Below are 19,970 nucleotides of genomic sequence, written 5' to 3'. Positions count from 1 at the left end.
TATATATCCCATCATAAATTATTGTATTGGCATCCTGAATTATTAATAATTTTCCACTAAGCGTGGTCAAAACCACTTCCCCCAAACCATATCACTCTATGTTTTTAGTACCATTAAGACCTTGATAATTCACCTAAACATCCACCGATTCCGTCAGTTGAGTGTTCGACTTCAGCTCAGCCGCACATTGGGCTCACTGCTGTCAGCCTATCAATGCAGAGTCCACTTCAGATCCTCAGTCCCCCTCTCTCTGCCCCTTCTGCACTCACACTCTCCCCAAAATAAGTATTTTTTAATTTTTAAACAAATTTCTCTAAGTGTTTTGTCTTTTCGTCATATCTAAACCTGTTCAAAGCCAAAATCGGTATCTATTACTATACCCATACTTCCACACACACCTGCATCTCCATGCCCTGTTTCTGTCGATGATGTCACCAACCTTCCTGACACTCAAAGTAGAAACTCCACTCCTCCTTCCCTCTCACGCCCCGAATTCAATATGTCTTCCTACCTCTATTCTCTTTCCCTCCGGCTCATCCTCCACACGCGGCTGCAAGAAGCATCGTTGATAAATATATCCCTTCATCCATTCAACAAATATTTATCGAGTGCTTATTCGAGCTCTATGCCAGGCATGACATTCTAATCAGAGAAAAACCAAGAAGGTCCTAATCGTGTCCCGCTTCCATTGAAAACGTATTTGCTACCTATTCCCTAGAGATAAAATGCACGCTCCTCAAAATCTAGTCCCAGAAAAGACCCTCCAATCTGGGCTCCTATCACCACGACTGTCCCCCTGCACACACAGGTGTGCGCACTGGCCACCCCGCCATTCCCCACATTGGCCGAGCCCTGGGCACGTACCACTGCCTTTGTCCTGAGTCCTCCTCTCTTCCCACTTCTAATGGTCTTCATGTCCCCAAAACTCAGAGCATAACTCACCCATTCATAGAAGCCTTTCCTAACCCTCCCAAGGAGGGACCCTGCTGTTGCCCTGTGCTCTTGATAGAAGGGGGAAAAAACGACCCTATTACAAATGGCATCCACCACATTACTTGAAGAAAACTGCCAAGGATCAAAAGGTATGGGATTTCTTTGGAGCCTTGAGAAAACAGATAAAATTGATTTCAAAATCTGAAAAGGTGAGGATAAGAAGCTGAAATGTGGAGACATTTCACCGTATACGTCCCTGGGACTTTCTACCAAGAATGATTTGTCAAATCACCACCCAAGAATAGACCCTCTTTCCTTTGGAGGGAAGGCTGTTTTTCCCCTCGTGACCCACAGGTTTCTGGACCTGGAGGTGGGTGTTTATTCCCCTTAATCCCCACTGCCATTCTCAAACCTTTTTCTTCCCTAGTCCTTGGAAGCTCATCCTATCAGACTATACTTGGTTGTTACCAGCCTCTGCCTCTCAGTTTCTGGCACACTGGTTTCCCTTTGTACCATCACCCTTATCATCAATAGTGGCTTCTTAAGATCTCATGAACGACACATACACACTGCCTTCCCTCCCATTACGATAAAGTACCCATGATCTTGTCAAAAAAAAACACCTCTCCACTGTACCCCAAGCTTCTCTCTTATCATCTTCCAAAATGCAGTGGTCATGGGTAATAGTTGACTACCCTCAGGTTCCTGAAACATCTTCCCACTTGGCTTCCACCAAGTGTGTGACTTGACACCACACAGTCCTGTTTGCCTCTCATGTCACTCCCACCCCTCCTTTTCAGTCTCCACACAGATGATTTCTGGGCTCCTTTCTTTTTTTTTTTTTTTTTATCATTGCATGTCCCCAAAATGACATCAATGAGTTGTGTTGCCTCAAAGCTCATCTATTTGCCAAATCTTACGACTAGCCTGACCCCTTCCCCGAAGACCAAACGTATATATCCAACTGCCATCTTTATGTCATCATTTGTAAATCTAAAGGGATGTCAAGGTTCTGATGGCTCAAAGAGAGCTCTTCACCTTACCCCCTAAAAGGTTCCTGTCTGGTCTTTTCCATCTCAGAGAAAGCCATCATCGTTCAGCACTTCGCCAAATTCAAACATCTCAAGGTTGCCTTTGATTCTTCTTGCTTCCTAGTGTAACCAGTTCATTACCCTCTCCCCACCCACCCTCTGCCATTATGTTACTCCTCTTCACCTCCACCCCAGTCAAGACAGCAACATCTATTCTGGACCACTGAACACGTGCTAACTGGTCTCCTTGCTTCCACTCTTTCGCCCTTACAATTCCTTCTCCCCAGAAGACCCAGAGTGATCTTCTTTACATATAAGTCAGATTAAATCATTCCACTTCCAATACCCCCAATGGCTTCCCATTCCATTTAGGATGCAACACAAATTCCTTACCCTGACCTACAAAGGTCTCTTTGATCTAGCCCCCGCCTATCCTTCTGGGCTTAGCCACCCCACAACCACTCACTGCAGAACCACACTGGCCTTCCTCTTTTTCTCAAGCCCACCAAGCTTGTTCCCATGTTAACATCCTTCTTCAGCCTTTCCTTCTGCTTCGGATGTACTTTCCCCTGATCTCCACATGGGTCTCTCCCTCTTATGAGTCAGGACCCAGCCTAAATGTGAATTCTTCAGCGAGGACTTCCATGACAACAGAGAGTAGCCACCAGCCACTACCACATCTCCTATTTCAGTTCCGTGCATCACACCATCTCTGACTGATATATATATCTTATGAGATATTCGTTTGTTTATTTTCTCCTAACTAACTAGAAGACAGATTCCATAAGAGCAGGGATCTCATTCATCACATTCTCTGTCCCCAGGCCCTTGGATCAAAAGCATTAGTAAATGAATGTTCAGCCATTGCCACAGCGGCTGCCCCTGGAATTACTAAGGATTTGGGGAATCCAAACATAAGGCAGCTACACACGCATGTAGGGCACAGAGGAAACCACGGACTAGCTGACTTGGCGATAGTTACTACAAAAGAAGGTTGATTGGCAGGGACACTTGGGTGGCTCAGTCGGTTAAGCGTCTGACTTCAGCTCATGTCATGATCTCGAGGTTTGTGAGTTCGAGCCCCACATGGGCTCTGTGCTGACAGCTCGGAGCCTGCTTGGGATTCTCCCTGTCTCTCTGCCCCGCCCCTGCTTGCACTCCCTCTGTCTCTGTCAAAATAAATAAAAACCTTGGAAAAAAAAGAAAAAAAGAAGAAGATTGATTAGCAGAAGCGGGGCATTATCCTAATAAATACAACACACAGATAACAGCTCACTCACGGCAAAAGCTGGGTTCAATTCCTAGCACCATCGAGTACTGCTTTTAAGTAGGCAAATCACTGCCCCTCTCTCGCTGAGCGTGAAGTCTTCCTGGTCTGTAAAATGGCAATGATACACTTCCCTTGTAGGATTCTGGGAAAGGTTAAATGGGACACATCATGCGAAGCGCCCAGAAACATCAACAATGCAATCGCTGGCAGCCATGACCTCCAGGATTCAGGCTTCTCGAAAAAGCCAAGTGAAACCTTATCTAGTAGGAAAAGTCCATGAGGCCTAAATATACTGAATTCGAACTCAAGACCGAGTCTGCTTTCCTCTCAACCCGCCTGTGCATTCCTTTCTGGTGCAACATGTGCCCCATCCTCTCTGCTCCCCCTGCCCCCCGACATGGCCAGGTCTTGCCTACATCGATGCCGCACCGTGGGGTATCTTCCATCTGTAGTTGCTGGATGTGAGATGTTTTCTTCCCTCACAACGATTATAAATTAGATGCATGTCCCTCGCTCCACATGTCTCTTTATCTCTCTTTCCACGGCTGCTCTGGGGACTCTTCCCTTGGAAGCTGGCCAGCCCTGCACGTGGACTTGCACATGTGCCCCCTTGCGCCTCACCAAGGGGGCCATTTATGGCTCACCAGGGCCATTTATCCCGCTGCATGTTACTTAGCTGGCATAGGTCTCTCTCCCCTCCTAGACTGTGTTTCTTAAAGCTCAGAAGTCAGATCTTAATTTCCAGTCAACTCTTGGCCCACACGTTGCCTACTTTGAGGACACACCAGGGTCAAGACCTAAGGCCAGACTTGCTTACCTGCTTCCGATCTCTTCTTGTCCTGCCTTCTCCCATCTGGAAGCTCTTGCAAGTCCCTGGTGTAGCTCATTTAACTAGGTTTCTGGAGGGGGTGGGGGAAGGAATGAGAGAGGTACGCTTGTAAAACATAAGATATTATAACTAATATGGATAGTTTGGGGGGAAGCAGACAATTGAATATATGGAAGACTGTTACCTCCAGTTAAAAGAGAAAAGAGCAATTATCAATCTCCCAGAGGCCAAGGAGGGGAGGGGTCTCTTGAAATTGGGGAGATTTCAAGAATAGGGGTATCTGGGTGGCTCAGTCGGTTAAGCATCCGACTTCAGCTCGGGTCATGATCTCATAGTTTGTGGGTTCAAGTCCTGCGTCGGGCTCGGTCCTGACAGCTCAGAGCCTGGAGCCTGCTTCTGATTCTGTGTCTCCCCCTTCACTTGTGTACTCTCTCTCCCTCTCTCTCTCTCTCTCTGTCTCTCTCTCAAGAATAAATAAATAAACTTAAAGAAAAAAGAAACTGGGGAGAAATATTTAGTTGCCAGCACCAAACGAATCTTTCTAGGCACAAATATACACAAGTGATGTATAATGAAACATCACTGCCATCCACAGCGAAAATACGTGCGGGAACATGCCAGGACATTTTGAAGTTCTGACAAAAGGAAGTTTTGTTGAGTCAGAAACCCACTTAAACAACGAGGGCTCTAATGTGCCTCTTTGACACGCGGGAGGTGCGGACTGTGTCGTGTGGGTATCCTGTGCCCAGCGGAGACCTGGCCCTTGAGATCCACCCTTGTGCAAGCCCTGCAGGAAAACCAGCTCTCTCCGGGCGGCTCTTGTGTTTCTGCAATATCGTTGGGTATTTCAACATCGCAAGAGGGCAACTGATAAGAGAATTGGCCAAAGCTCCTAAAAAGGCGAGGCTGGGTGTTGAACAATTGTTTGCAGCGGAGGGCGGCAAGGAATGAAGAAGGCGGGCCTGCACTGCCCAGCTGCTGCTTAGCTGTGCCCCCAGAAGTGGGATAGGTACACTTCCTAATCTCTGTGTTCTCATCTATAAAATAGAGGCAATGACAAGAACTCATCCTTGGTGGCCCTGCGGATTTTTGTCGTGCAATAATTCCTGCAAAGCAGCAGGCACAGGGCCAAGACACACGGCAAGAAGCCGCTGGTGGGACCGTGATCCTCGTGAAGGCAGGACCGTGATCTCCTTCACCAATGCCCAACAACGCGGTCCGGTTTTCAGGCTGCAGAAATTGATCAAAGATGTCTCATCAAAAACGGGACAATAACTTGAAGATCAGGGAAGAGATTGGAGCTGTGAGAGGTCAGAGGATGGGCTCAGGGACCCCCCCCCAACACTACTGTTGTCATACTGCGGGACCCACAACTCACCCACCTTACCCCACTTTCCAGGTCCCAACAGCCCAGCTTCTACCTTGCCAACATGGCACCCTCCAGGGATCATTCCTGAGCCCAGGCAGGTTTGAGGCAGCTATGTCCACCGGCACCATGTGTATGTTCACATGCACATATATACACACAGGCCTGAGTAGAACATCCCTAAGATGAGGGATGAGAGTGTATGAAACACACACACACATACACACACACACACACAGACTCTCCAAAGTCACCAGCCCTGTCTGCCGGGCAACCAACCTTCAGCTCTGGCATCCCGTGTCCCCGCTAAGCTCTACTTCTCTTCTCAGGTCACTGCAGCCCTGATCGAGAATGACTTAAGCAGCAAAACTGGGCCAGGAAGTCTCGCCAGATTCCTACTGGGAGTAATCTGGAGACTCGGGGATGCAAACAACTTTAAAAGGGACGCAGGGCGGAGCACAGAATTGGAGTCAGGAGAACTGGTGTTAAAATCCATTTCTTTCTGTCCAATCTCGAGCAAGTTACTTAATCAACCTGAAGCTCAGTTTCCTCACGTCCAGGAGGAGAAACATCCTGCCTCGTGTTAGGACGTGAGGACGATCCAATTAATGGAGGCGGAAATATTTCGTGACCCATAAAGATATTTATGACATTCTGCTTTTGTGTTGAAGACAATGAACCTTGACCTAATGGCATAAATTTCACTCTCTGGTTTACGACCAGGGCCCATTTTGGTGACAAGAAAACCGAATAACATTGGTGCCCAAGGTGAGTGCTAGATGAACTCTGGGGAAAGCCACCATGTCCTGGAGGGTTTACTCAGAAGTGGCAAGGACGTCGGAGAGAGCGCTGTCTTGGCCTCTTCCCTTAGAGGGAAGGAGGGACGGGATGGAAGAGTGGAGGTTAAGTGTACCTAGTTTAGAAATTTAGAATCATTTGCCCCTGACAAGGCTTCAGAAGGCTATGCCAGTGAAGGGACCCACCTCCCAGGAGGAGGGGGGACCACAGAGCTCCTTTCCTGCTGCCCCTCACAGCCACTGGCTTATCAGAACTGCTGGGGGGTGTCAGGGCCCACAAGCTGAACAGACTCAACAGCAACCTGGCCCAGAGGCCCGTGGTAGGCAGCCTCCAAGATGGCCGCCAGTGATCCAACATCCTGGTATTCATAATGATGTTCCAGAGAGTCAGGGATGAAGGGAGGGAAGGGACAAGGTGTGAAGGGGAACTCAGAGACGGCATGAGGGCACTTGTCTTGCACAGTAGTTGAGAGGCATAGAAAGCTGGCATTTTAGAGATTTCTTTTTTAAAAGACTGGATAAAAATGGAGACTCCTGGGTGGCTCAGTCAAGTTAAGCATCTGACTCTTGATTTCAGCTCAGGTCACAATCTCAGTTTATGGAATTGAGCCCTGAGTCTTGGTCTGAGCTGACAACGCAGAGCCTGCTAGGGATCCTTGTCCTCTCTCTGTCTCTCTCTCTCTCTGCTTCCCCCTGCTCTCTCTATATATATCAAAGTAAATAAATAAACATTGAAAATAAAGACCAGGTGAAAATGTCCTCGGCATCAAAAAGGCTTTGTGAAAGCAGCCAGATGGAAATGCCGGGTCTTATCATGGAACGATTATATCCAGCCCCACTACCTAAATATTCTTTGGGCTTCACTAGGTCCTGAAGACAGTAGGCTTGGCACCAATCTTTCTTACCTGTTTGTGCACACACACACACACACACACACACACACACAAAAGGGATCCAGGAGCCGGTTTCCTGGGTCCAAAAGCACAAGGTCTAAAATGATGTGCGTGTCAAGGTCACTGTCCGCCCCATGCCCTCCTTGGATTTGGGCTGCTCCAATTCAACAGGCTGATAGCACCTGTTGACAGCACCTGCCCAGAAGCTAGAGCTTTCAAGAACTCTCCAGAGAGTAAGTCCTTATGGGATCCCATGAGAGATCTCCCTGCCTTGCACACGGCTCAGAACATGAGAATGCAGACACTGTTCGTGTGCATGGTCGAAGTCAAGAGCCCTTTATCTTTGAATGGAGCCCACGGGTTTCCTGAAGTGTTCTATCTTTAAAGCCGTTGATTTATCAACACTCAATGAAGAATGTCTCCCGTGGCCCCAAGTGGTTGTGTGGTCATCTTCCTGAGCAACAAGAACTAGCAATAGTTACAAGTTGCCCAGGCCCCAACCCCTGTAATTCTGAGAGATCCATTCAGCTCTGCTGGGGATGGTTCCTTCCAACCCAACATTCTGGCCCTCATATCACTAGGCCGCGCCGTGCCTCAGTTTCCCCCTGTGTAAAATTAAGGATTCGGGTCTCCAGTCTCCCATCCAGCTCTGCCCTCCTGCACGTCCTTGAAACCTCCTCACACCACAGGCCCTGGAAACCGGAATTCACTCCGGTTTCCCAATATCCCACCAAATGAATTCCTTATGAGCACAACTTCTGGGTTTATACGAACAGAGAAAACACTGCAAGGCCTGGCCTTCACAATTTGGTTTGTTCTCATTCCCTGCTGTGGTTCAAACAAACCAAAAAAAAAAAAAAAAAGGAAAGCTAACTTTTGCCCTCTAGAGTGGGAAATGTGAAAGACTCAAGCACAGGGGCTCTGAGTTGGGACCACAGCAAACCCCCCTCCCAGGCGCAGAGCCCACAGAGCCGGCGCGGACAGCTTTTCCATCCACCAAGTGGAAATTCTAGACACAGAAGGTGCCCAGACCGACCCTGCTTCTGCTCCCCCTGCCAAACGCCGTAAACCTGTTTCTCTCCCGCTGGACTTGCAACGCGGAGCCAGAAATCTGGAAGAATTTAACACCCAGTCGGTTCAGACACAGGAAAACATTGTTCAAAGTAAACACTGGAATCCCTCCCTCATCATCCAGGAATGTACAGCCAGCGGGGTTGAGATCAGCAGCTTCTCAGAAAAGCCATCGTGTCTGCTGCTCTGCTCGGGGCTGTGGCCCAGGACGGCCAGGAGGGGTTCCGGAGCTGTCTTCTGATGACAACGTGGTCAAGGCTGGGCGGTCGGCACGCGGGGACCTCTCCCCTCCTGGGCAAACACGGCCAGTGCTGCCAGCAGCTGCCAGCTACAGAACCCGCTGCTTGGCCACAGGACCCAGCCCGCTTGCAAAGGCCCTGTCCTGTCCCTGAACTTGGGAGAGGCGAAGTGCCCTTGGAAATGGAGAGGGGCCCGGGATGCTCTGGGATTTTCCATTTCCTTTGCCTGTGCAGGTTCTGAAAGGGGCACTCTTCCTCGAGGAAGAAAGAAGGCTCTGTGTGCATCGCCTGGGTGCTGTGCCTCGAACCAGAAGACGTGTGAGCTCGGTGGGCCACCAGTGCTCATCCCGCTTGGACCGAGACTTAACTAATTAATTAATTAACCAATTCCATCTCTCGAGCGCCCTGTGCCAGGTCCCCACCCCGTCTCCTCTGGCGCTGGAGAGTGGAGAGGAAGGACTGGCTTCAGCCAGGGGCTGCATACATGATCCAAGAAAGACGTTACACATTAAATCACTTGTGTCACCGTGTCCCTCTGCCTCAAATTCTGCCTAAACTCCACCCGTGTAGACGCAGGCTTGAACCAAGCTGTTAAAATCAGTATGTAGGATGAGACTTGCCGGTCAGGAATGGTTAAAAGGGGAACAATGTCGAGAGTCCTTGATGGCTGCTTGGCCGACAGAAGCTCTGATCCTGCCATGATCAGGGCTGTTGGGGATTTGGGGCAACAGCAGATCGGGGGACAGCCTGTCTGTCCTTGACCCTGACCATAGCACTCACCCCATTCCTAAGCCCTGAGGGATCCCCTAACTTAATATAGATTGAGTGCCTCCTACTGAACCAGGTGAACAAGAGAGACGTCATCTCTGCTTTTAGGGAGCATGGAGTTTGGACGAGAGGTTGTCAAGGGTGGTCCAGGGACCCCGGCACCCCCCATGGTGATGGCATCATGTGGATGCTTGTCAGCAATTTCTCCGGGCCCACCCTGGCCAACTGCATCAAAAACTATGGGGCAAGACTCAGCCACCTGCACTCTGAGCCCGCAGCCAACACGGATGGGCAAGAAAGTTTGAGAATCACTGATCTGATCAGTCTACAGCTCTATGGCTAATAGGGAAAAGATGAATGCAAAACGTTAAGGATCTGATTTGGAAAAGTCTTAGAAATGCTGGGTTAATATGCTCCCGGATTCAAAACAGCTGTGCCAAACTGTGGTGTCACTGGAAATTTTTGAGTCCAACTTCAGAAACACTTTTTCCACCTGAGCTTGGTCACCTTTTACTGGTGGGTCCTAAAACCGTGCTGTGAAGAAGAGGCCAGAGCTGTTTCTCTGCTCGGGAGCAATGAATCAGGTGGGATCTTTTACGTGGCAGCTGTTTGCAGGCAACTCTGTTTGCTTTGCTGTCTTTGGGGGGCTCTCCCCCTCAGCTAATCCTTGTTAGCCATCGAGGAGAGGATACAACCAGACTTTCTCATTGAGTTGATTTTTGTTGTTGTTGTTTTGAGAGAGAGAGAGCAGAGAATGGGCAGAGAGGGAGGAAGACAGAGTATCCAAAGCAGACCACTGACAGCAGAGCCCAATGTGGGCTCTATGGCGCCTTCTCAGAAAGGCATTCCCCAGCTTTCTATCTAAACTAGCCCCTCAGCCCACGTCCATCCCATCATCTTATTTTATTTTCATTATAGCACCTGCCACCATCTGAAAGTATCTTCAATTGGCTTACCATTTATTTTCTGCCTGACCTCTTAGAATTTTGGTTCCATGGGACAAAGACACTTGTCTGTCTTGTCCCACGTGTATCTCAGGAACTAAAACTGTACAAACTCTTAGAAAGGTGAATACGGGGGCGCCTGGGTGACACAGTTGGTTGAGTGTCCGACTTCGGCTCAGGTCATGATCTCGCGGTTCGTGGGTTTGAGCCCCGCATTGGGCTCTGTGCTGACAGCTCAGAGCCTGGAGCCTGCTTCTGATTCTGGGTTTCCCTCTTTCTCTGCTCCTCTCTTGCTCACACTCTGTCTCTCAAAAATAAATAAACATTTAAAAAAAAAAAAAGAAAGGTGAATATGGCAGGATCCCTACCCTTCTGGGGTCACCATACCCTTCTGGGGCCACCATCTGCAGTTCTACTATAGGATGAGGCGAGCAACAACAAACGGAAACATGAGATGTCATGAGAACGTCAGAAGTGATTTCTCACCCAGTCTAGGAAGGTCAGGGTACCATCGGGGGGCAGAACTGACTTCCTTTGAGTGAGTAGTAATTCTGGGGCCAGACCTCCCAGGTACAGAGACGAGTGAGACCAGTGGCCTACTTCCCTGGTATCAGAATCACCTAGAGAGCCCCATAAGACACAGACTGTCAGGTACCAGCCCCAGAGCCTCTGGCTCAATCGATCTTGGCTGGAGTCCAAGAATGTGCAAATCTAGTAAGTTTCTAGGTGAAGCTGGTGTTGCTAATGGGGGAGGGGGGTTGTGAGAAACTGAACCAAGTTAATGGCAGTGAGAACCAATGTCGGGGACGGAACACGGCCACAGCTAACTGTACGGATGAAGGAGTGAGAAGGATCTAGGATGGTGCTCAGGTCCCCGAGTTAGGGGGTGGACAGAAGCAACAGAGAAGGAGAGCAGGCTTGGGGAAAGGCTGCTTCGTTTCATTCGGGACACTATAGAAAAGCCAGGTAGTCATGCCCAGTGGGCAATTGTCCATATGAACCTGGTATCCAAGAAAACGGCCATGGTTATAGACACACAGATTTGATGAAAGATGAGGCCAAAGATTGAGCTGAGAACAGAGATGAGAACTGAACCATGAAAAGAAATCAGTACTTAAGGCACGGAAGGAAAGAAGAGCCCATCTGCAGACTGGGCAGAGACCCCAGAGAGGAGGCAGGAGAACTGGGAGAGTAGTCTCAAGAAGCCAAGAGAAGGCACCTGCTGAGAAGACTGTGGTATAATTTTTTTAAAAATTGGTCTTTGTCCCTCACTCCTGGCACAAAGCTCCTAAACCCTTTGGAATTTATTGCCTCTTGTATGCTCATGAGATGGCTCATAGGAGACCCTAGATAGCTTCAAGATGGTGGCTTGGTGACCAGAAGAACCGACTAGGTAATTAGAGGGTTAGAACTTTCATCCCCACCCCCAACCTCTGTGGTGGGGGGGGGGGGGGTGCTGGCGGTTGAATTCAGTCACCAATGGCCAATGATCTAATCAATCATGGCTACATAATGAAATCTCTATAAAAATCCCAAGTGACGGGGTTCAGGCAGCTTCCTGGTTTGTGAACACATCAATGCACTGGGGGGGGTGACGTGCCAGGAAAGGCCATGAGAGCTCTATGCCACCCCCATCTCTTCCACGTGGCTGTTCCTGACTTGTAGCCTTTATAATTAACTGGTAAACAGAGTAAAGCATTCTCCTGAGTTCTAGGAGTCGTTCTGGCAAATTGTCGAACCAGATGAAGGGGTTGTGGGAAATCCCGAGTTCATAGCCAGTTAGCCAGATGAACAGGTAGGTGATTCCTGGGACTTGAACCCGGTGACTGAAACAGGGAAGTCCACGTAAGTTGACACTAGGAACACACCTTTGAGGGCGATTCCGTCCAATGACAGGGTAAAAGCCAGAATTTGGAGAGCTATGCAGCTAAACGGGAAAGGGGAAATCAAGGGCGAGGAATGTAATAACCAATCACAAATGGATTGTGCCCATGTGTGTGAGCACTTTCTCAAGATGATATAGGCTTCATTTCATTTATTCCTTACTACAAACCTATGGGAGAGTATCACCCCTCTGTAGAGAAAGAAACAGACCTGGAAAAATCAAGCAATGTTCCCAAAGTCCTATATTTAGTAAACAATGAGGTTAGAATTGAAAACCAAGCGGGCGCCTGGCTGGCTCAGTTGGTAGAGTAAGTGATTCTTGATCTCAGGGTCCTGAGTTCAAGCCCCACATTGAGCATGGAGCCTACTTTCAATAAATCAATTATTAAAAAAAAGAATTCAAAACAAAATCAGATTCTAAAACCAGAGTTTTCAACTAGAATACCATGATTGCATGGGTAGAAACCCAAACAAATCTACAAAGAAACTATTAGCACTAGTAAGTTCTGCAAGGTTACTGGATATAAATACAGCAAGTCAAAATCATCAGCATTTTTAAACATTGGCCATAAACATAAAATGTCTAAAAAGATACTTTGTACGATTGTTTCAAAGATATCAAAGTTAGAGGGGGCGCCTGGTTGACATGGCCAGTTGGGCTTCCGACTTCGGCTCAGGTCATGATCTCGTGGTTCCTGAGTTTGAGCCCCACGTCAGGCTCTGCAGAGCCTGGACCCTGCTTCGGATTCTGTGTCTCCCTCTCTCTCTGTCCTCCCCTTCTCATGCTCTGGATCTCTCTCTCCGTCAACATTTTTTAAAAATAGAAAGCTCAGAAAAGACCCACTTTATGGCTCTGCAGAGCAGAGGGTGAAGGACGGTATTTTCATTAAATGGCACTAGAACCTTTGATCCATATGGAAAAATAATTACCTTTTCTTGTAATACCCAAAAAATCAAGTCCAGATGAGTCGTACTTCTAAATGTTACAAGTGAAACAATAAGGCTTCTAGAAAATAACAGAGAAAAATATCTTCATGCCCTCAGAGTAGAAAAAGATTTCTACTTTTAAACATTTTTTTTTAATGTTTATTTATTTTGAGAGAGAGAGAGCAAGCAGGGGAGGGGCAGAGAGAGAGAGAAGCTTAAGCAGGTTCCGCTGCTGTCAGCACAGAGCCCAACACAGGGCTTGACTTCACAAACAGTGAGATCATGACCCAAGCAGAGATCAGGAGTCAGATGCTTAAGGGGCACCTGGGTGGCTCAGTCGGTTAAGCATCCGACTTCGGCTCAAGTCATGATCTCACGGTTCGTGGGTTCAAGACCCACATTGGGCTCTGTGCTGACAGCTCAGAGCCTGGAGCCTGCTTCGGATTCTGTGTCTCCCTCTCTCTCTGACCCTCCCCTGCTCACGCTGTCTCTATCTCTCTCTCTAAGAAATAAATAAAACATTACAAAAAAAAAAAAAAGGAGTCAGATGCTTAACTGACTATGCCACCCAGGCACCCCTCAAGTTAAGAATTTCTGTTCACTGGAAGATACCATTATGAATATGAAAAGACAAGCCTCTGTCCAGGAAGACCGTGGTACTCTACATAACCAAAAAGGGTTTGTATACAGAATGCATTTTTTTTTAAATTTTTTAAGTAGGCACAGAGTACCATGTGGGGCTTGAACTCATAACCCTGAGATAAAGACCTGAGCTCAGACTAAAACTCAGCCACTTAACTGACTGAGCCACCCAGGTGTCCCAGGATGTATTTAAAAAAATTTTTAAACCCTACAATCAATAAGAAAGAGACCAAAAAAAAAGAAAAAAGAAAAAGAAAGAAAATTTGGGTTCTTGGGTGCTCAGTCAGCTAAGCGTCCTTCTTTGGCACCAGTCATGATGTCAAGGTTTGTGGGTTCAAGCCCTGCTATGTCAGGCTCTGTGCTGACAGCTCTGTGCTGACAGCTCAGAGCCTGACACCTGGTTTGGATTCTGTGTTCCCCTCTCTCTCTCTGCCCCTCCCCCACTCGTGCTATCTCTCTCCTTCAAAAATAAGCAAACATTTTTTTAAAATAATAATAAAATATTTTTAGAAATAGAAAATTAATAAAGAGACTGAATAGGCTCATCACAGAAGATAATATCGGGGGGGCCTGGGTGGCTCAGTCGGTTAAGTGTCCGACTTTGGCTCAGGTTGTGATCTCACAGTTCGTGAGTTCCAGCCCCAAATTGGGCTCTGTGCTAACATCTGGGAGCCTGGAGCCTGCTTCGGATTCTGTGTCTCCCTCTCTCTCTTCCCCTTCCCTGCTCGTACTCTGTCTCTCTCTCTCAAAAATAAATAAGCATTTAAAAAATTAATAAAAAAGACAATATCCAAATGACACAATAAGCAAATAAGAAGGTACTCAATCCCCAGGAAATTCACATTAAAACCCCAGTGAGATACCACTACACTCCCCCAAGAATGGCTACATTTTTAAACAGACAATGCCAAGCGGAAAAAATATATAGACCAATGGGAATCCCCATAACACAGAAAGTAGGAATACAAACTGAAAATAATTTGGCATCATTTACTAAAGACAGAAATACACCCACTCTTTGACTTAGCAATTGCACATCCAGGTTCAGAAGCGTGTAACATGAAAATGTACGGTCAAGAACGTTTCCAACTGTGATCCTTACAGTAGCCAAAAATTAGAAATAACCCCAATATCCATCTACAGCAAAACGGATAAATGCACAGTGACATTCATTGAATGTAACATTATGTAGCAATAGAAAGAAATAAGTGATACCTGAGTGCAAACACATAACTGAATCTCACAAACATAATATTGAATGAAAGAAGTCAGACAAAATACAGTGTTTAGGAAGACATTTACTCAGTGTAAAGGAAGGACATGATGATCACAAATTCAGGAGAGTAATTACCTCTGAGGACTAGAGAAGAGGTAAGTTATGGGTCAGGATGGGCTGGGGAGGTGGGGTGGCGTTGGGCAGGCAGTGTTTTAATTCCACGACACGGGTGGTTCTTACGATAAATCACAAAGACGGAACTTATATACTTGAAGTCTATTTCAAAATGATTTTTTAAATTAAGATCTGAGGGGGCACTTGGGTGGCTCAGTCGCTTAAGCGTCCGACTTTGGCTCTGGTCATGATCTCACGGTTCATGGGTTCGAGCCCCGCGTCGGGCTCTGTGCTGACAGCTGGGGGCCTGCTTGGGAGTCACTCTCTGACCCTCCCCCGCTTGCACTTTCTGTCTCTTAAATAAAAAAAAAAGTAAATAATAAAGAAATAAAATGAAGATATAAGGATGCGAGGGAAGGGAGTGGGGTGGGGTGGGCAGAAATGGAGCAAAAGTTGCTAAAAGGAGGGGTGGGGTGGGAATGAGTGGGAGGGTGGTGTGCATGTGTGAAGATAATGGATCACTAATGATGGATCGTTAGGTCATGTGAAGGCCTTAGCAGAACAACCCAGGGCCTGGAAAAACAGCACAGATGGCCTGCACCTATCACAAAAGTCAATGGCACCATCGGCCGGTGACTTTTAGGCTGTAATTAGCAAACTGGCCTTCGTCTCCCTCAGGCCGAACGTAAGCATCTGAAACCAGAACAAAACCATTCTTTCCCACGTTCCTAAAACCCTTCAAAAATTATACATGTAAAAGAAGCATTTATTTCAGAGATAAACAATGCAAATTGAAAATCGAAGCAGGCCAAGCGTTTCGCAGGCAGCAGAGACCTTGACCTGCTACCCATTGCTGGTGTCTGGCTGCAACGAGGCATTTGCTGTAACTTGGCAAAACTTCTCTCCCTTTCTCGTTGACTTCCGGGCACGTTCGACAAGCCCCACCCTCTGTGGGCCGTGGGTTCTACTCCCCTCCTCCTCTCTCTGCAGTGGAGAAGCCACCAGGCCACTCACAGCAGGCCGTGGATGCAAAGTTGGCCCAGTCCAACTTCAAATACCTCCTCCCAGACCTCCTCCTGAGCCTGTATTCCAACCCGCCTTTCGGTCCTGTCATCAGAGATGGGGTGGCCTGGGGAAGACTGGGAGCCAGGAAGTCCCATGAGGTGCTGGGGAAGAAACGGGGTCCCGCCAGGGGCCAGAAGTTGGTACACTGAGCTGAGAGGCACAGCCTGGCTGAAGTTTGAGCCAAGTCAGGAGTCGGCAGAGTGATGTTAGGAGGTCAGGTTAGGAGGCACCCTGCTTTTATTTAATGTCACCTTTTATCCCCTGCTCTTGTTTGTTTTTTTTTTTTTAATTTTTTTATAGTTATTTATTTTTGAGACAGAGAGAGACAGAGCATGAGCAGGGGAGGGGCAGAGAGAGAGGGAGACACAGAATCCAAAGCAGGCTGCAGCTCTGAGCTGTCTGCACAGAGCCTGACGCAGGGTTTGAACCCACGAGCAGTGAGATCATGACCTGAGCCTAAGTCAGACGCTTAATCGACTGAGCCACCCACATGCCCCTCCCTGCTCTTGTTTTTAAATAAGCAACTTGAAGGGCTCCTGGGTGGCTCAGTCAGTTAAGTGTCCAACTTCGGCTCAGGTCATGACTTTGCAGTCCGTGAGTTCGAGCCCCGCATCGGGCTCTGTGCTGACAGCTCGCTCAGAGCCTGGAGCCTGTTTTGAATTCTATGTCTCCCTCTCCCTCTGACCCTCCCCTGCTCATGCTGTCTCTCTCTCAGAAATAAATTAAACATTAAGGGGTGCCTGTGTGGCTTAGTCGGTTAAGCGTCTGACTTTCGCTTGGGTCATGATCTCGCAGTTCGTGGGTTCGGGCCCCGCGTCGGGCTCTGTGCTGACTGCCGGCTCAGAGCCTGGAGCCTGTTTAATTCTATGTCTCCCTCTCCCTCTGACCCTCCCCTGCTCATGCTGTCTCTCTCTCACTCTCTGTCTCTCTCTCTCCTAGAAATAAATAAAAAAAAAAAATTAAACAAAAAAAAAAAAAAACATTAAATTTTTTTAAATAATAAATTTTAAATAAGCAACTTGAATATTCATTTTTTTAAATCCATGGTTCATGTGGCTGTTGATGATCTTTATCCCTATAGGTTCCTATAGGTTCTTTTTTTCTTTTCTTTTTTAGAGAGAGAACACAAGCAGGGAAGGGGCAGAGAGAGAGGGAGAGAGAGAATCTTAAGCAGGCTCCACCCTCAATGCGGAGCCGGACGTGGGCTCAATACCACAACCCAGAGATCATGACCTGAGCTGAAATCAAGAGCCGAGTGCTCAACTGACTGAGCCCCCCAGGCTCCTGGGTTCCTGTAGATTCTTAATAGTGAAAGCACTTATCAGTCTTAGCTTAACATTCTCTGGGTGCTGAGCTCTGTCCAGAGCCTGTGCATCTATGGGGGGGGCACACAGCACACTCCCCCCAAACCCCCCCTCTGCTGCCCAGAAGAAAACACAGATATATTGTGTAGGGGTATGTGTGTGTGTGTGTGTGTGTGTGTGTGTGTGTGTGTGTGTTTGTTTTCTTGTTTGAGCAGAATTGTTGCCTTGATGGCACAATAGAATCAACTGACCATTTTTTTAAAGGTATCCATGCCCGAGCCCTCTGCAAAGTGAATCGGGATCTGAGCATTGGGGCTTGGACATCAGTACATTGGACAGAGTCCCACGGGGGGACCGTGGGACCAGCATTGAGGCCACTCCAGGAAAAGACTGCCAGACACCCTGGGAATCCCCAAACAAACAGGTGGCCTGAGAAGGACGTGCCCCTCCCAGTAGCTGGGCGTGTGCGCTGTCACTTGGACCCTGGACTCTCCCCTTCAGGGACACCTGCTGGCCCCCCCGGACCATTACCTGACCGGTCTCTGTGACCCCCCATGCTTCCTCGGTGACTCTCCTGCCCCGTGCTTAGTTTTGGTCTGCAAAGTTCCCCCGGGTCCTCGATTCCACTTCCCAGATGGTCTTCTTGCTGCTGCCGGCCATCCCCTCTGCCACCTCAGGTGGTCCAGGAGCCTGGGCAGAGAGGGGCATTGTGACATCAGCAGTTGCCATGCCCCATCCCCCAGCCTTGAACTTTCTGCCCTTGTTCTCTTCCTCCTGGGCAAGCCCCACCGGCTCCAAGCACTCAGTCCTCAAACTTCAGTGCCAGAACCTTCCGTCCTGCCCCCTTAAAGAATGCCTACTATGTGCTGAGCGTCAATCAGCACGTGTACACGATCCCATTCGGGGTTTCTGATGGGAAAAGAACAAATGAGATACTGATCTTCCTCATTTTTAACACGCACCTATTCTGTGCCACACCTGGCCAAGCGCAGAGATGGGTGAGACCGATGGGCAGCGTGCTTCCTTCCAGAATCATCTAGAGCTTATTAAGACACCACATACTGGTCCCAGCCGGGACTTTCTGTTCAGTACCTGCTGGGGGGAGCCCTCTCTGACAAGCTCCGTACAGCATTCTTGTGAAACAAAATGCTCTTTGGACGAACAGGAGAGAGAACCGCCGTCACCAAGAAGCTGTGTCGAATCAGCCCCCTCTCCCTCCATTCCAGTGACCTGTCTGTGTTTGCAAAGGGGTGCTTGTGCACCTTCTAACCTCACCCATGACCTCCAGTCTGGAGGATCCTCCAAGATTCAAAGAGGGGAGATTCAGAGCTGGCTGGGAAACAAGGATCATTGCCAATGTCAACATGGGACAGCTTCCGGGAGCCGGGCAGGACGGGGCTATTATTACAGACCCATCTTGCCCCTGCTGGTGGTCGCTGCCCCATGACATGAGCAACCTTGACTGTCCACAAGCCAAAGCCCCACTCAGACCCTTCGCTGTCTCCATCGTTCTCCAAAAGACTTGCTCTGTCTTCTCCATCACCCTTCTCTCTAGACACTGGATCTTCACGTCTTTCCCACCCCATGACTCCCACGCCAGTGGGGCCGTGGCTCCAGCCTCCCTCGGGTGCCATGGAGGACACTCCAAGCAAGGATGGAGCGAGCTGGGCCTGGCCGTTCGCAGACGCTGTAGGGCATGCGTGAGCAAGGGAGGAGATGAGGTCTAAGGCAGTCCCATCCTCTCTCCTGCTGAGCCTGAGGAAGACGACGGGCACCTTTGTGCACAAAGGGCAGGAGCAGGGATGGGTTTGGAGTGGGGTGGAGGGTGGCAGGTGACCTACCCCACGGCTTCACAAGAACCCCCAAAGAAACCTTAAAAGCTTTTGGCAGCTCAAAGGGGTTGTTTGAGTTGCTTGTAAGCCTAGCGCTTCAGGTAACGGGGACTGGAGCCCAGATGGGAGCCAGATCCCTGGACCAATCAGTTAAAGAACCGGAGTGACATTGAGGAGCGACATCAGCTCTGCCACCCGACTGCACATAGACCTACTTCGGGAGGCCATGATGCTAATCGCATCTGTGTCCGTGTTGCTCGTGGTGAAACGCCAAGTTTCGGAAAGAAAATCTATACCCCGAGTTATTTTCCTCCCACAGGGCTTGCCTGGCCTTTGTCGGCCGTAGGGAGGTGCATTTTTCCCTCCTCTGTGGGCAGCAAATTCCCCGCGAGTCAGCAGATGGGCCTCTGGGCTCGCCCACCGGCCTCTATGAAGCAGCCGAGCGCAGTGAGTGTGCAGTGTGTCTCTGGGGCACCCTGGTGCCCACCAGCCTGGAGATGCCCATGGGCGTGCCTCAGTGTGCCTCGCCAGCCGGTCACTGGCCCTCCTTGTCACCTCCCCACAGTCAGGTGCTGAGCACGGCTCCTTCCCTTCATTCAGGGAAGGATGAGTTAAGGCACCCAGGGTCAAGAGCTGGCTCTCGGTCACCTGTGCACTGTCCTCGAGTTTTCACCCCCTAAGTGGGCCAGTGTTCAAAATCTCCTGCACAGACCTGACAGGTCGGTTCTACTATTTTAATCCCCATTTCACAGATGAAGAAACTGAGACAGAGAAGTCGACTGAGCGACCCATGGACACACAGTTCCTCAGTAGGACAATCAGGTGTGCCAACTCCAGACGTGCAC

The 19,970-nt window shown here is 48.8% G+C and overlaps 1 protein-coding gene across 4 annotated transcripts in view; it reads right to left on the bottom strand.

Annotated features, from left to right (window-relative positions):
- CDRT4 (CMT1A duplicated region transcript 4) overlaps positions 1 to 17,978 on the bottom strand; it is a 45,160-nt gene extending 27,182 nt beyond the window's left edge. For 3 of the 4 annotated variants that reach the window (XM_039227355.1, XM_039227352.1, XM_039227353.1), the window contains exons 1-2: positions 17,825 to 17,978; positions 4,052 to 4,133 (exon numbers count right to left, since the gene is read on the bottom strand). In XM_039227355.1, the coding sequence (XP_039083286.1) occupies positions 4,052 to 4,121 (70 nt within the window). In that variant the 5' untranslated portion in view covers positions 4,122 to 4,133; positions 17,825 to 17,978. The remainder of the gene's footprint in view (positions 1 to 4,051; positions 4,134 to 17,824) is intronic. The other variant, XM_039227354.1, reaches the window with a different exon arrangement.
- Positions 17,979 to 19,970: the final 1,992 nt, after the last annotated feature.

The sequence above is a fragment of the Hyaena hyaena genome, unplaced genomic scaffold (assembly GCF_003009895.1).
Source record: "Hyaena hyaena isolate Hyena2069 unplaced genomic scaffold, ASM300989v1 scaffold_27, whole genome shotgun sequence".
Lineage (NCBI taxonomy): Eukaryota > Metazoa > Chordata > Mammalia > Carnivora > Hyaenidae > Hyaena > Hyaena hyaena.
This window is presented reverse-complemented; position numbering and strand designations above follow the sequence as displayed.